General features: G+C 58.8%; 1 protein-coding gene across 1 annotated transcript in view; it reads left to right on the forward strand.

Annotated features, from left to right (window-relative positions):
• NPHP4 (nephrocystin 4) overlaps nt 1-13,881 on the forward strand; it is a gene marked incomplete at both ends in the record, with an annotated part of 125,357 nt that extends 111,476 nt beyond the window's left edge. The window contains 11 exons of the mRNA XM_082833172.1: nt 295-503; nt 4,146-4,372; nt 4,498-4,684; nt 5,517-5,600; nt 9,332-9,488; nt 10,046-10,131; nt 10,705-10,790; nt 11,825-11,996; nt 12,620-12,799; nt 13,078-13,221; nt 13,741-13,881. Of these exons, the coding sequence (XP_082689298.1) occupies nt 295-503; nt 4,146-4,372; nt 4,498-4,684; nt 5,517-5,600; nt 9,332-9,488; nt 10,046-10,131; nt 10,705-10,790; nt 11,825-11,996; nt 12,620-12,799; nt 13,078-13,221; nt 13,741-13,881 (1,673 nt within the window). The remainder of the gene's footprint in view (nt 1-294; nt 504-4,145; nt 4,373-4,497; nt 4,685-5,516; nt 5,601-9,331; nt 9,489-10,045; nt 10,132-10,704; nt 10,791-11,824; nt 11,997-12,619; nt 12,800-13,077; nt 13,222-13,740) is intronic.
• Nucleotides 13,882-15,655: the final 1,774 nt, after the last annotated feature.

Raw genomic sequence — 15,655 nt, forward strand, 5'->3', positions numbered from 1 at the left:
CTGGGGAATCCTGAGAGCCTGAGCTTCTGCAACGCTGACCTTTCCCCTAGCAGACCCCCTAGTGGGCACCAATACATTTGTATCTAAGCACCGAGACAGAATCCCTTCTATGTGAGAGGCTGGTAAGGGAGGGATGCCGTGGAGGGCAGGGTGCGTCATTTCCACCTTTACCAGCCTTTGAGGGTTTATGAAAAGCTTGAGGCTTGGCTCTGGAGGGCGTGGAGCCGTGGCTGCTTAGAGAACAGAAACACTCTGACCTTTAACCTCTGGCCCTCCCTTTGAACCTTCCAGCAGTGAAAAATGTGGTGCAAGCGCAGAAGCTGGCCGACGTGGACAGTGAGCTGGCCGCCCTGCTCTTCACGCCCCCGTGGCAGGGGACGCGGCGGCCCCAGGGCGCCGGCCGTGAGGGGGACGCCGTGCGCAGGCGCAAGCTGGAGCGCATGAGGGCTGTGCGCCTGCGGGAGCGCGGAGCGGAGCCTGGCCGCTGCGGGCCGGGCGCGCTGGTGAGGCTCGGCCCCCGTCCTCGGGAGCACTGCGGGAGCAGCCCCGTCCCCGCCCCTCCCCTTGCCTGCGGGCTCTCATCTTCCTGCCGCGTCCTGGTTACAGAGCGTGAGACCCGACCTCTCAGCCACCGAGGGAAGTTTTCAGGCCAGAATTACCGGCGCGCTTTGGATAAAAGCTGACTCCTGGGCTCCCCTCCGTTGGTTGGGGGGCGTGTCCTTGGAGCCTGGGCTTTTAAGAAAGCTCCGACGGGGATCCTGAGGGCTCCCAGGTTTGGGGAGCAGAGCCATGACAACTTCTACATCACGGGTTGTCAGTGATCGATCTGGCCAGAATTCCCACCTTAGGCTAAAAATCTCAATAAGACCCTAAGAAATGGCTGTTTGCGGGATAAGGAAGCCACAGGGGCCTTCGGATCCTTTCCATTGAGGCAGGCGGGTGTCTGAACAGACGCCGTCCTTCTCAGGGGCCAGGCCTGTGCCCATGGCCTGTTAGACACAGGCAGTGGCCGGCCCTCCCCTGGGGCTCACAGAGGTAGGCCAAGGACCCACCCTCAGGGGCGCCGTGGAGGGAGGGAGAGAGAAATAAACCAACAAGCAAAAGACCATTCAGGGGCTCCCCTGGGGGCGCGGTGGCTGGGAGTGCGCCTGCCGATGCAGGGGACGCGGGTTCGCGCCCCGGTCCGGGAGGATCCCACATGCCGCGGAGCGGCTGGGCCCGTGAGCCATGGCCGCTGAGCCCAGACAGCCGGCTGGGCGAGCGGGTCCCCGGCAGAGGGCGGCAGAGTCTTGCTGGCCGAGGAGCAGCGCTGTGTCACTGGGGGATGACGACACACAAGCGGTTCCTGCGTCCGGGTGGTTGGGCCCCGCACACGGCAAGTCCTCAGTCCGACAGCTGCCGGTGTTGTTGTTAGCATCGTTGTTATTATGATTAATTTGGCTAGTTTCCTCTTATTTGATATGTTCTTTTTAATTTGTTTATTTTTGGCTGCGTTGGGTCTTCGTTGTTGCGCGCGGGCTTTCTCTAGTTGAAAGCAGGGGCTACTCTTCGTTGCGGTGCGCGGGCTTCTCATTGCGGTGGCTTCTCTTGTTGCGGAGCATGGGCTCTAGGCGTGCGGGCTTCAGTAGTTGCGGCACACAGGCTCAGTAGTTGTGGCTCGCGGGCTCTAGAGCGCAGGCTCAGTAGTTGTGGCACACGGGCTTAGTTGCTGTGCGGCATGTGGGATCTTCCCGGACCAGGGATCGAACCCACGTCCCCTTCATTGGCGGGCAGATTCTTAACCACTGCGCCACCAGGGAAGCCCTGATATGTTCTAATAGAGAAATTAACAGCTCAGAACCCTCATTTTGAATACAGCCATGAGCTTGGAAGTGATTGGATTTCCAAATACAAGAAAAATTTCCACTAAATTGTAATGGTTTCCTGGGTTCGTAGCCCTGGAGAACTTTGAGGTGAAAGTAACGTGATGTACCAGATGTGCGCTAGTCTCTCTCCCTTCCGGAGCTTTTTAGCCTTCTTTGAAGAAGGGATGGGAGTGCTACGAAATCAGTGGGTCCTTGGGAAGAGAGTCGACAGGAGCCGTGCCCGCCTGGCCCTGCACACGCCTGATGAGGGTGTGCAACCGTGTGTGACCTCTTGTGCGGCGGGGAGGCTGAGGGCAGCTGGGGTGCAGCTCTCTCTCCCTGATGGTCAGATTTGAGGGAGGCTGAGGGTCTTGGGGTTTCCTGGGGGCGGTGGTGAGCCTGGGGCCAGGAGCACAGAGTGTGGGGCTGACGCCTGCTTTGGAGTCCCTGCGGTGCCCTGGGACAGTCACAGCCTCCCTGTGAGGGTCACTCGGCTCAACCTGTGTGCAGTGCTCGGGACGGCGGCTGCCCTAGCGACAGCGGTCAGTCCCTGCATCCTCTCTCCTCTGCGTACCCTCTACAGGGACACCCCAGCAGCTCTGGGATTGCCCCTCACGCTAGCAAATTGGTGGCACTAGTCCCACGTTCCGTGTTGTCAAAACATGCCAAGTACCATGGGAGAGAGGACTTTACTTTCCAGAAATGCCAGCACTTGGCCCACGGGTCTCCCTGCCCGTCCCTGGACCTGTCACGGGACCACAGTGCGAATTGCTGCCTCTTGGGGTCTGAGCGGTCCAATACGTGTCATCGCCTCTGCCTGCATGGGTTTTGAATTAAGAAAGGAGACAGGTCTATGGCAAAAAGAGACCAAAACATCAGCTCTGTTTCACGGGTGGCTCTAGTCATCGGGGAGGCTGTTGCTGGAGGGTTGGCTCGCGTCTGTGCGAGGCTGAGCCTGCGGTTAACGGCAGCCTCACGCAGTCTGGGTCATGCCAGGTGACCCCACAGGTGGATTCTTCTTTCCAGCCTTTCCACCTGGCCAGGGGCCGTGTGGGCACCTGATGCCCTGGGGCCGCACTGGCTCGGCCTGTGGCTTTTACCCACCAGGCCTGCGGAAAACCAGGGAGTGGCCGTTACGGTGCCCGCCCGGGTGGTCAGTCTGACGGGCCAGTCCTGTGCCCACCTCCATGTGGCCTGTCCCCTAGAGCCCTCGTCCCAGGGCAATACAGGTTGTGTCCTTGGCAGGTCAGAACAACCCGCTGTCTCAAGTTGAGGTTGAAGAGCCGAACTCACCCCAAATTACATCTGGCCGTGCTGCCCAGCCCAGCCTGGTAGAGGCTCCGTCCCGCCGAGAAGCTCTGATCATAAAATGCCCACATGGGGAGGCCTCAGATGTCAACATGGCCACCCCCCCCGTTTTTAAATCCCCAGGGAGAAACTAAAGGCCCGGCTTCAATCCCCTGCCGGGGAAAGGCCAAAGTTTTAGATATTGGAAAGTCAGTCTCCAAAACAATTTAAGTGAGAGGCCAGATTTGGTCCTCACCTTCCGAGTTAGAGTCCGAAGGCCTTCAGTTGCCTGGGCCTCCTTGCTTTTGGAGGCCCTCAGCGCCCAGCTGCCTCCCTAGCACGTGGGCATACGCCTTCTAGGTCTCGGGCTTGCAAAGCAGCCTCCGACGGGCCTCGCTTTTTACTGCAAGGCACCCGAGAAAGATAAGCCTGTCCCCAGCCTCTAGAACACATGTGGGGTGGCCAAGCCCATTGAAACATAAGGCATTGGAAGGAGGAGGCAGAGGAAGGACCCACGCTGAGCCCACCAAGGCAGCGTGCCTGGGTCTGGACCCTGGCCCAGCCTGCAGTCAGTCAGGCCCGGCCACAGCCCCTTCTGGGGACTCTGCTGGCAGACAGGACTCCCGCTGTCACGCCGGAGGCCTGGCCGGTGAGCTGGTCACCCACCTTAGTTTGGGGACCATTCTTTCCTCTTTTATTGGTAGCTTCTGCTCTTAATTCCCAGTGTGCCCAGGTGGGTGGCTGGAGTCTCGGGGGCGTGCGGGCAGAGCCCTCCTTCCACGGGTGCATCACCTGTAGGCAGAGGGAAGCCGGGGTGCTGCAGATGGGCAGCCCCATTCCCTGTCCCCCAGAGCTGTAGGTGGCCATTCCCAACTGGCCCCGTGTCGGTGGTGGGGGGGTGGTGATTCCAAGGAGATGTGGTGTTTGGGGCAGGTGGGGGAGGGGCCAGAGAACAGCCCCCAAGCAGCAGGGCGCCCCGGGACCGTGGCCTCGCTTCGGCCCCTGTGTCCGCAGGCCCAGCAGAGCATCCGTGCCCAGCACGCTCGGGACCTGCAGCTCATCGCCGCCTACCGGGAGCGCACCAAGGCCGAGAGCATTGCCAGCGCGCTGAGCATGGCCATCACCACGCAGCACACCATCCGTGCCACGCTGGGCGCCGCCGAGTTCTTCGAATTCGGTCTCAGGAACCCCGACAACACGCAGCACACCGTGACCATCTCGATCGACAGCGCTGAGCTCAGGTGGGAGGGCGGGGCGCCCCCTCGGGCCCCCAGCCCCGCCCGAAAGCCGAGCTGGTTTCGCCCTCACGGGTCCTGGGACCGACTGGGAAGGACATTGTGCCCAGCGCCGTCTCCCCCCCCTCCAGCCTCATCCTGGACGGTCGGGAGTGGCGGTACTTCAAAGAGCTGTTCGGCCTGCACACGCCCCTGGAGGAGGACATGTTCCACCCGCGGGGCAGCCTGGCCCCCCAGCTCTTCCTACGCCCCCGGGAGATGGTCCACATCCCCTTCAAGTTCCAGACCTTCTCTGCGGGTCCGCGGGCCTCGGTGCAGGTGGGGAAGGCCCTTCTTCCCGTGCCGAGGGGGCTGGCTGGGCACCGGGGAAGCCCATTTGCCAAGTAACCTGGGAGATGGGGGCCTCCTCCCGTGCGGTGGGAGGGTTAGCCTTCGGCCATCCCCCGCCCCACCTGCCTTTCCACACGTCCTGGCACCTACGCTGTGCCCAGTGGCCTCGTGGTTCACCTGGGCTCAGGAGAGGCTGGACCACCTCCTCTTCAGTCTCTGCTAAACTGGTAGAAGAGCCTTTCTTAAACCTCAGAAGAGCCAGTGTTTTCTGAACTCCCCAGTTACTACTGTTTGCCCACTTCTCACGTAGTGTTTGCTCCCCGACGTGAACCGCAGAGACTCTGGGGTTTCACGTCAGGGTGCGAGCGAGCACGTGCTTTGCTAGGGCGGACGCGGCGTGCGCGTTTCTTCCTGACCTTGTGAGGTCAGCTCTGTAGGGCAGAGGTCATCACTGAGACGGGCGTGAGAGGCTCACAGGTTTCAGTGCAGGCTCTTTGGATGCACTTTTGGGGCAAGAGGTCATCAGGACCGTGATGAAGGTGTCAGACCTCTGGCTTCGGGTGCAGCTGGGTTACGGGACCTGACCCCCCCCCCCCGCCCCACACACACACAGCTCACACGGCCTCCGCTTCCTCTTTGGGGCTGTGGGCCGGTTAATAACAGCAGCCGCCTGGGGTTCACTCTGAGCGTAAACGAGACCCCGGAACCCTGGGCCCAGGGCGGCGGCCGTTCCTACAGGCGGAGGCCCCACTGGTAGGAAGACTTGCCTGTCACCCCGGGCCTCCATCTCATGACCTGGGGGCTCCCTGGTTTCTCGCAGGCCTCTGCTGAGCTGAGACTCGAGAAGGACACGGACGCTGGGTCACCTCGTAAGTCCAGCACGATGCCCACGAAACACGCCAAGGTAGGGGGGCAGACCGCCCATCCGACGTTCCCAGGTCTTGCAGTGCCAGCAGGGGTCTTGTGAGAGGACCAGGTGAAGTGCATCTTGGGTTCTGCTGTTTGTCACTAATGGTAAACAGGACTCAGTCCCATTGCCACCTCAGGGCGGCTCGTTGGCAGGGCACACTTTTCAACCCCCTGCCTGCCGATGGGATGTCCTCAGGGGAGGTTGGGACACTGTCGTTTTGTAGGAATTTCTGAAGTTTTCTTGTTGTTGTTTGTTTGGTAGACAGATGCCTTTTATAGGAGGTTGAAAGTAAAAACAGAAACACTTTTACGCCCGCCGCCCCCACCCTCACCCCGGGACAGATTTCGGTGCAGTTGCAGACTGAGGACCTGGCAGCCCTGTGTCCACAGCCCCGTCCTCGGGGGAGATTGACTGGGTTTTATTTAAATGTGGAGCCGCAGCTTTGCCTTTGTCTAAAGGATGTGTCGCCTCTTTATTTAGGGCTATAAATTAAATCTGAGAGGCTAATACGTTTTTCCTTACGTGAGTTTGGAGTTTTAAAACAAATGCCAGATATCTTATTCAGCGTGTATCTCTAACAGATAAGGACTTAAAAAAAAAGAACAAAAACCTGGCTACGTGACATCACTGCCCACAAATTAGTAACAGATCCTCGGGACGGCCCGATGTCCAGTCCATGCTGGTCACTCATCTTATCACGGTCGGTCTGTGGGAGTTGGGGCCTGCTGTCCTCAATGCTCTGTCTGTGGAGACGCTGGGCGTGGGCCGGCCTCCTTGGGCCGACCACGGCTTCACGTGCAGAGGCCACGGTGGGTGGCTGTTCAAGGTGGCTGACGTGTCCGCTAAGGGTCCACTGCCCACATCCGTTATCCCACCAGGTGGAAAGCGGTGAAATCCTCTCACTGTTCTTGTACTTACTAGCTGTGACTCTTCTATAAACAAGAGCTTTTCCCCATCAGCCGTTTGGTTATCCTGAATATATTGATACTTAATACCGGAAGGTCAGGGTAAATGTTGAGTTCTTTCCCTTTATTTATCAATTGTAAAAATAATGAGTCGTGCCCTGGGAACATCCAAAGATGGTCAGTTTTTGGGGGGTCTTATTATGAACTCGTGGTTTTATATTTGCTGTGTGGCAGGCACTGGGCTGTAAAACTGTCCTCTCTCTGGCCACGGCCATACCTTTCAAGTCAGCGCCTGTGTCTTTTTTTTTTAAACAGCTCTTTATTTTGAAATGTTCTCAAACTTAGACAAAAGTTAAAAGAGTAGTGCAAAGAGTTCTCATGAATTATTTACCCAGATTTCCCAGTTGTTGACATTTTATATTTGCCTTATCATTCTGTGTCTATATTTATCCTTATTTTTTTCTGAACAATTTGAGAATAAGTTATGGACAAACTTCCCCATTGTTCCATGAAATTTAGAGCTCCTGTGTCCTGAAAATAAGGACACTCTGCTCCATAACCACAGCAGAACCGGGGAAATCAGGAAATTGGCACTGATACAATCTCCTCACAGACCCCTCTTGCACTTTACCAAATTTCCCAACGCTGGATCCCTCACGCACCCAGGGTCCCACGGTGCGTCCGGTGGTCCCGCCCTAGCTTTCCTTGCCTCTCGCGGCCTCGGTACTTTTGAAGTGCACAGGTCGTTTCTGCCGCCTGCCGCTCAGTCTGGGTTTGTCTGGTGTTTGCTCGTCGGTGGGTTCAGGCCGTGCATTCGGGGCAGGAAGAGCACAGACGTTTTGCTGCGTTCTTCTCAGAACCTCTTATTGGGAGAGACACAACGTTGATTTGCTCTCTTACCAGTGATGTTAATTTAACTCTCTTACTTGGTTAAGATGGCGTCTGCCAGGCTCCTTCAAGGTAAAATTAATTAAGAAGTATTTCATAGTTGATAATTAGAAAGTAATGGGGAAGTATTTTGTCAGGAGATACTCAGGCTCTGTAAACGTTCTGCTTCTCATTCAGCTTCTGCTGCTAGTTTTAATATCCGCCGATGCTTCTTTCTTTTTTAAACCGAAGTGTAGTTGATTTACAATGTCGTGCCAGTCTCTGCTGTACAGCAAAGTGACCCAGTTATACACAGGGACATTCTTTTTAAAATTTCTTCACTGATGATTCTTGCAGGATGGTTGTCCATTGGTGACTTGCAGATTTCGTCATTCCTTCCATGTTCTAAGTGAGGCAGCACTTTGCCTTCATCCGTTCATTCCTGAAATTTGTTTGTCGGCATTATGGACCATGAATTCCTGTTTCATTCAGTGGCTTGTAATTTGTTCCTGTCTGTCTTTGTTTTGCTGCCCATCTTGTCCCTGGTCCACCGGCGGCTTCGGCTTCAAGCTGGCCCCTCTGTCCTTTTGACGTGTCCCTGTCATTCTTGGAGCACTTCCTTCGTGCCTGGCGCACAAGATGTTCCAGAGTCGTCTTCCACTTTCCTGCCGCATTTCTGGAATCAGCCGTTTATCTAAGGCTTCTTTTAGTGGAGAACGGTGTTTAGAAACTGAAGTCTGGGTACTGAGAGGGCTCATTACGACTGGGGTGCCCTTGCTTTCGGTCCTTCTGAGCAGAGAGAGCTGGGGAGTGTACGTCTGTGTGTGTGTCTGTGTGTGTCTGTGTGCACGACAGCTAAATAAATGGTCGGTCATTGTGGAGCTGAAGTCCCAGCGTAGCGGTGAAATTCCGGCAGGAGTGTCAGGGCACAGCTGCGGGGGATGAGGGTGCAGTGGTGGGGCTCGCCTCCCAGCAGATGTGGGAAGAGACGCGCGGGGCAGTGGCTTTCAAGTGATGGTCCAAGAAGGCAGAACCGACACTGTGGGTCGCTTAAAGACCCAAAGAGGGGAGAATGGTGAAGAAAAACGGGGGGGCCGGTGATCACGAGTTCAGGAGGGGCTCCCTGGGGCGGACGGGCAGGATGGTGAGGGCGCAGAGGCTGAGCAGTGTGCACCGTGTGCCTGTTCCAAGCCCACGTGGCCTTGTGGGTGGCTGCCCAGTTATAATTTGTCCTGTTACACATCTAAAAGATTTCATAATAAAACCCACCAAAGTGGAAGAGTGTCCTTTCCCACGTGGAAGGTTTGTCTGGGCGCTCGAGCTTGGCGCCAACCGACGTGGGAAGGGGGTTGGCTGTGTGCCGCCCTCTGTCCTGGGCCCTGAGAGCTCACTGGGCTGGCCGAGTCCTGGAATAAAGACACCGGCTGCATCGTGTTCCCAATTAGGACCTGTATTGGACAAGTAAATTTTTTTAGTAAGTAACTTTTTTTTTAAAGGAAGTTTGTATTTCTGGCCCTTTGGGTTTAAGCACAGCCCCCTTTTACCGTCTGGGGGACATGCTCTGCTCCCACCCATGAGGACCTGGTGAGGTTAGTATCCAGATGCTTGCAGAACGACTTCCCAGCCTGCAGGCAGCGGGTGCGTCGGTGGGGGAGTTGGGGCCGCAGACCTTTCTCGCTGGTCTTCTTGGCACGTCCCTCCCCTCCGGGAAGTGGCAGGAGTGGCAGCCGTGCGTGGTCTGAGCATGTGGACCCTGTGTTGGGCCAGTCCTCGCAGGGGGGCGCCTGCGGCTGCAGACCCCATGCGTCTGACCGCGCCTGTCCTTCCCACTTCGTGGGCGTGAGCGGACCCCCTGGGGACCCCTGTCCCTGTCCGTCCGGGGAGGCGCCGTGCACGCAGCTGCCCACAGCCCTCGTGCGGGTCCTGATGCTGCGCCGCCTGCTCTCCTGGCAGGTGCTGTTCTGCGCAGGCAACGGCAAGCCCCTCGCCGTGCTCTGCCTGACCGTGGAGCTGCAGCCCCACGTGGTGGACCAGGTCTTCCGCTTCTACCACCCGGAGCTCACCTTCCTGAAGAAGGCCATCCGCCTGCTGCCCTGGCACACGCTTCCAGGCAGGTCCCGCCGTCCCCACGGCTGGCATTTGGCAGGTTCAGCAGGTGGAAAAGGCGACAAGTGGTGTCCTTACATCATCCTGCGATGCTCTTTAACAACACGGGGCACAGCTGTAAATTCTGCCACTTGCCTCAGTCGTTTGATTGTTTGACATGGTGACCTTCTCACTTCCTCTGAGATGACAGGCGCCCTTGGCAGGCTGATTCCATTCTGAAATCCACAGCCCTGGGAAGGCTGCCTGGCCTCTGGCGTCAGGCTCTGCTCTGCCCTCAGTGCTGGGCCTGGAGAGCTCTCCGGGCTCCCCTGCACCTGCTGATTCATTTCCAGCCGGTGCCTTTAGAACAGATCCGAGCCGTTTACACCTGGCACTGGCTCCATGGCACCCCTGCTTCCTTTTGGTTGGTCTCTTGGGGTGAGTCCCCGGGGAGGCGGCTCGGAACGGAAGGGCCAGTGTCCACGCAGGCAGCAGTGTCCATCCCCCAGCAGGTTTCGTTGAACACCTGTGATGGCCCAGGCTTTCGGGAAAAGACATTTGTTGTGATATTCCCCACTCCAGGTGCTCCCGTGGGGATGCCCGGTGAGGACCCCCCGGTCTACGTACGATGTAGTGACCCGAATGTCATTTGCGAGACCCAGAACATGGTGAGTTCTGTAGCGCCCTCCCGGGAAAATCCTTCCCCTCCAGGTCCCACCCACTATCTGCACCCCTGGTCTCCTGCAGCCTCTTCATTTGAGGTTTTTGCTTAAGTGGTTTCTTTCTAAGACGCTGAAGGGCTACTTTGACATCCTCAGGAGAGCTTTATGAATGAGTTTTCATTTTTTCTGCTAGCAGGTCACTTCCTTGATTGTCTGAATTTCAATTAAAAAAAAAAAGACATGAAGCAAACTGGATAAAGTGAGTGGTGATTAAGGCACTTATTAATTGCCTTTGTGTAAGGATAACGGCCATAATCACGTTATGATTGGTTAGGAAACTGGGTGAACTCTCCTGCAGAATGTAATTATTAAACTCAATATGAAATCAAGAGGTTAATGACTTTTCTCTTTTGTAGTGACAAAAACAGTGAGTTCTGATGAGTACAGAAAATGAAAACCGTGTTGGGGGAGGGGGCCTGGTTCACACCTGCATTTGCTTCCTGCGGACTTGGGGGGCTGGGGTCAGAGCAGAGAGGCAGTAGTGTGGCCGTGATGTGCACCCCCACCCCTGTCTGGCAGGGCCCCAGGGAGCCACAAGACGTGTTCCTGAAGGTGGCCAGTGGTCCCAGCCCAGAGATCAAAGACTTCTTTGTCACCATTTACGCGTGAGTACGTGGGCCCTGGTGGTCTGGAGGGTGGGAGAAGGCAGTGAGGAGGCAGGCTGGGGACTGCTGGTGGCACTGGAAGTGGGCCAGCCCTGGCTGCCTCTAAACTTGTGACGGGGGTGGGGGCCATCAGGCCTTTGGCCACATGAAGTGAGGTTCTCAGACTGGCCGGGGTCTTGCAAGGGTGCCTCTGCTCAGAGCGGCACCACAGCCTAAAGGACACGTTGGGAGCCCAGCCAGGAGAGAAACTCGAGGCTGCTTCTGCCCCAGCACAGTGCCAGGACGGCCCAGGCAGCCCTTGTCCCTGGGGTCCCCTCCCCGAGTCCGAGGGAATGCAGGCGGCGGTCCTGCCCAGGCCCCCCAAGGGGAGGTGGAAGGTGACATCATTTCCTTTGATGCCCGAGGACTGGGTGAAATGACCCCGGTCCCTTTACCTTTTCTTCTAAGTCGTATCTCCCAGCCCTCGAGACCCTTTAAAACCGGTGCAGGCTGGAGGGTTTGGTGCAGCCCGCCGGGAACGGTGGGGGGGGGGGGGCTCCTGTGCTGAGTGTCCACCCGGCCGAGGGGCAGCACCCAGCCTGCACCTGCTGTGTGGTGGCCACAGACTGTTGTCCTGACGGCCCGTGGGCAGGTGATGTTGAGCCCCATTTACAACCAAGGGTCAGTGTCCTTGGGCACCAGGCAGCTAATGTGGGCCCCAGGCTCAGGCCCACGTGACCTCCAAGCCCACGTTCTCATCCACGCTGTGCTGCCCATGGACTTTGCTCCAGGCCTGGTTTGGGATTAAGCTGGCCTAGGTGCACATCTGCAGAAGCCCACGTTGCCTGGCCTCCAGAGTATCTGTTCAGGGTCAAAGTCATGCAGAGGCTGCAGACCCGCCTGAGAGCTTCCACCTTGGAGGGAAGGTGGCCGAGCGGGTGACGGCGGCTGGACCCCAGCCCGCCCTCCTGGCCGCCTTTTCAGCTTCCTCGGGGCTCCTCCCCGTGGTTGGTGTACTGCCCTCGCCCGACCGTGAGTGACTTCTGCCCGCGCAGGGACCGCTGGCTGGCGACGCCCGTCCAGACTTGGCAGGTCCACCTCCACTCCCTGCAGCGCGTGGATGTCTCCTGTGTCACAGGCCAGCGGACCCGCCTGGCCCTTGTCCTTCGGGGGATGCAGACAGTTAGGAAAGTGAAGGCTTTCAGCTCCCACCCCCAGGAGCTGACGGTATGGCCTTCAGCGGGGGTGCGTGGGGTTGGCTCTTGGGTTTTGCGGGTGTCCCCTGGCCCCTCCCCACCCTTGCCCACCCCGGGGAGGGGGTGGGAGCTGGGCTGCGGCCTGGTGGTCGGTCCTGAAGACTTTGATAGAGTCTTCATTCAGATCCCCTTTATGAGATGTGCGTCGTGGGATGAGAGACACGTAAGCCCTGAAGGTGAATTTGTAGAATTGTTGGGAGGTAAATATTAACAGTTACTCTGGAATCAGTGCGGCTGCAACTGTACACCTGGGTAACGAGGGTGACGTGGACGGCCTGCCAGCAGGCCGGGGTTCAGAGCTGGGTCTGGCTAAGCTCTCTCTCCTGAGGCCGCTCTGACACTGAGGGGGTCACACTGTGCACAGATGGGGACACAGACTGTGACCCGCAGGCATGGGTGCTGGTGGTGAGGTCCGGTCTGGCCTCAGATCGGGCCTTCTTACCTCTGACCCCATGCAGGCCAGGGGACCTCCCGCCCAGCACAGGGGTTCCCCTGGGACCCTCTCAGCCCCTGGGCTGCGCGCCCAGGAAACCCCTCGTCTGCACGACTCGAGGGGCTGCCTCCCGACCTGCTTCTCCTCTGTTGTTCCTGAAGACGGACCCCAAAGGCGTCTTCGTGCTGCCCCCTCACGGGGTGCGGGACCTGCACGTGGGCGTGAGGCCCCGCAGGGCGGGCAGCCGCTTCGTGCACCTCAACCTGGTCGACGTGGACGCCCACCAGCTGGTGGCCTCGTGGCTCGTGTGTCTCTCCTGCCGCCCACCCCTCATCTCCAAGGTCTGACGTGAGACGCGCGTGGGCCACGCGGTTCGGGTGGTGTGTCCTGTGACCCGGCCTGCCCAGATCCGGGCCGACGTTTCCCCCTCCCAGTCCCTCTGGCTGGGGGCCTGGGGGGTGGGTGTTTCCTCCTGTACCGTGACCCCCTCGACCGGGAACTCGGGGGGGGGGGCTTGTCTGCCGTATTTATTCAGCGTCTGGGGCTCAGGAGCACAGGGCAGGCTTGGGAAGAAGTGGCTGGAGAAGGAGCCCGGGGCCAACTCCTGCCCTCCCCACAGGCCTTTGAGATCACGCTGCCTGCCGGGGCCGGGAAGGGCGCCAATAAGCGCATCACCTACACCAACCCCTACCCCTCCCCGAGGGCCTACCGCCTGCACAGCGACCATCCCCGCCTGCTGCAGTTCAAGGAGGACGCCTTCCAGGTACGGGGCTGCACAGGGTGGGGGGCCTGGGCGCTGCTTCTCCCGGGACCCTGCCTTGGGGGCGTCAGCAGTCCTGAGGGAGAACGGCCTGTGGCCCGAGTGAGGCGCTTGCGGCCCCCAGGGGCACCCTCTGCTGAACTCTGCCCGGGCCTCTGACCCAACACCCAGGCCCCGGCGGGGGGCAGCCCTGGGGGCGACCTTCCCTGCAGTGTTGCAACAGTTTCATCCAGACTGCCTGGCAAGTTAGGCCTTTATCTCCTGTGACTCTTTCAGGGAAAGCGAGCAGCAGCTCCGGAGACCCGGCTCTGTCCCTCGCTGGAGGGTGTAGTGACGCGTCTCCCGGGGCTTTGGGAGGAGTAGCCGGGAGGGCTTTGACAGTGACGCTGGGAAACTTGGTTCAGATCACGAGTGTATGTTCTGGGGCCTGCGAGCCTGGGGAATGTGTGTACGCCTGTGTGGAAGTGGCTGGAAGGGGGGGGTCGGCAGGGTGGGCGCTAGGACCGCGATGCTTCTTGCCAGGTCGGGGGAGGCGAGACCTACACCATCGGCCTGCGGTTTGCGTCCCGTCAGAAGGCCGGGGAGGAGGAGATTCTGATTTACATCAATGACCACGAAGACAAAAACGAGGAGACGTTTTGCGTGAAGGTCATCTACCAGTAAGGGAGCGGCGGGGGCCGTCCCGCCGCTGTTCGGGGTCAGGCTCCTGTCCCAGAACTCGGCACCGTGGACTGGGCTGAGGGAGGTGGGGGTCGCCGTGCCCCTAGCCGTTTGCGATGCTCCCCCCCAGTCAGGCTGCTGCCAGTACCGACCGCGTAGCAGCCCCGCTGGAGTCCTGACCGTGAGCGTGCGCGCCCGGCGTACCCGGGGCCCATTTCTCTCTGCGGCACACGGGGGATTGTCGCCATCTGTGACGTTAGGAGTTACTGTCAGCAAAATGTATTTTCTGAATCGTTTTAAATGATAAAATTGTGTTTTTAAACTGAGTTTTGTACAAACGCTATTGTTTGCTATGTAATGTTTTTTATGCGGGTATTATTTCACATCTTTTAAAAACGTTGTACGAAATACTAACTTTTTACACGGTTTCTCTTTGGGCAGTTTTCTTGAGTGTTTGCTGCTGTTTTCACCGTCGTCAGAGTTTTCTGTCTGCAGCATGAGCTTCCTTTTCCCTGGAGGATGCCGTTGCTGAGGGACAGTCGGTGGCCCATGGTTTGTGGCCTCTGGGAGAGGCTGCCTAGTCCTGACCTGAGGGGAGGGCAGCTCTGACCTCTGCTTCTGTTGTCACCTCTCCTGCATTGATTCTGGTCCCCTGCCTCCCTTTGTAAGGCCCCCGTGATGACATTGGACTTTCCTGGAAGATCCAGGACGACCGTTCCGTCTCAAGATGCTTAACTCCATCCCCTTTACCACGTGAGGTCACCCAGTCACGGCGTCCAGGGATCAGGTCAGGCCGGCGGGGAGGGGGCATTGTACCGCCCACCCCCATCCTGTTGGCCAGAACATAGTCACTTGGCCACACCCAGCTCCGAGGGGTCTCAGAAACGTTGTCTTTCTTCCAGGCGGTCGTGTGTCCAGGTGACTTTGGGGGATGGTATCCCTAGCGGGGGGGAGGGGGGAAGGTTTAGCGGGGCAGCCAGTCATCTTTGCCCCAGCACTGCTGGTGGGGATGGTGAGAAGTGGCCGAACGGGGAGCATCCCAGGGATGGAATCGGCAGGGTAGGTGATGGATTAGGGCTTAGAAACAGAAACTTTACCTTCAGTCTGTTGGCAAGATGGACAGAAAGGAAGCGCGCTGTCCCAGCCCCGGGGTGGTGAGGAGACAGCAGGGTGGTAGCCAGCTGTGCGCATGTGCAGACGGGAGACCAGACTCCCATGGAAAGTGGCCCATGGTGGGGGGTCTCTCTCTGCACCCTGAACCCAGGGGGGCTCCCCGTGATTGAGAGCAGTGTGAGCCCTGGGGAAATGAGCGGGCAGGCTCTTTGGAGAGACGGTCAGCAAGGCGGCCAGGGTCAGACGCACCGTAGGCAGGAGCGGGGCATCGGCTGCCCCCAGGGAGCCTGATTTAGACCCCAGCCCCGTCAGCGGGGTTACGGACGGCACCTGCACTGGAACTGAGGCCAACCGCCCCACCTCGGGAGGGGCCCCTGCAGCCCCCAGCAGCACCCTGCAGCCTTCTGCCCACAGGTCCTCCCCGCCGGGCGTGTGCCCCCAAAGAGAGGCATGGAGTTGGATTCGGGGGAGAACCGCCTCAGGCCTATCTGTCTGCAACGTGAGGGCCCACACGGGCCCGTCTGTCTGTTGTTCAATGCTCCCTGTTGTCCTTTCAAGGGCGGCCTCTGCGTTTTGCACGCCTGCCGCGCGCACGGCACAGTCTCAGCTCATCCACGCCCCGGGCCAGTCCAGGCCCAGGCCCCGCCACCAGGGACCAGGCCCC

The sequence above is a fragment of the Leucopleurus acutus genome, assembly GCF_964270905.1.
Source record: "Leucopleurus acutus genome assembly, chromosome: 2".
NCBI lineage: Eukaryota > Metazoa > Chordata > Mammalia > Artiodactyla > Delphinidae > Leucopleurus > Leucopleurus acutus.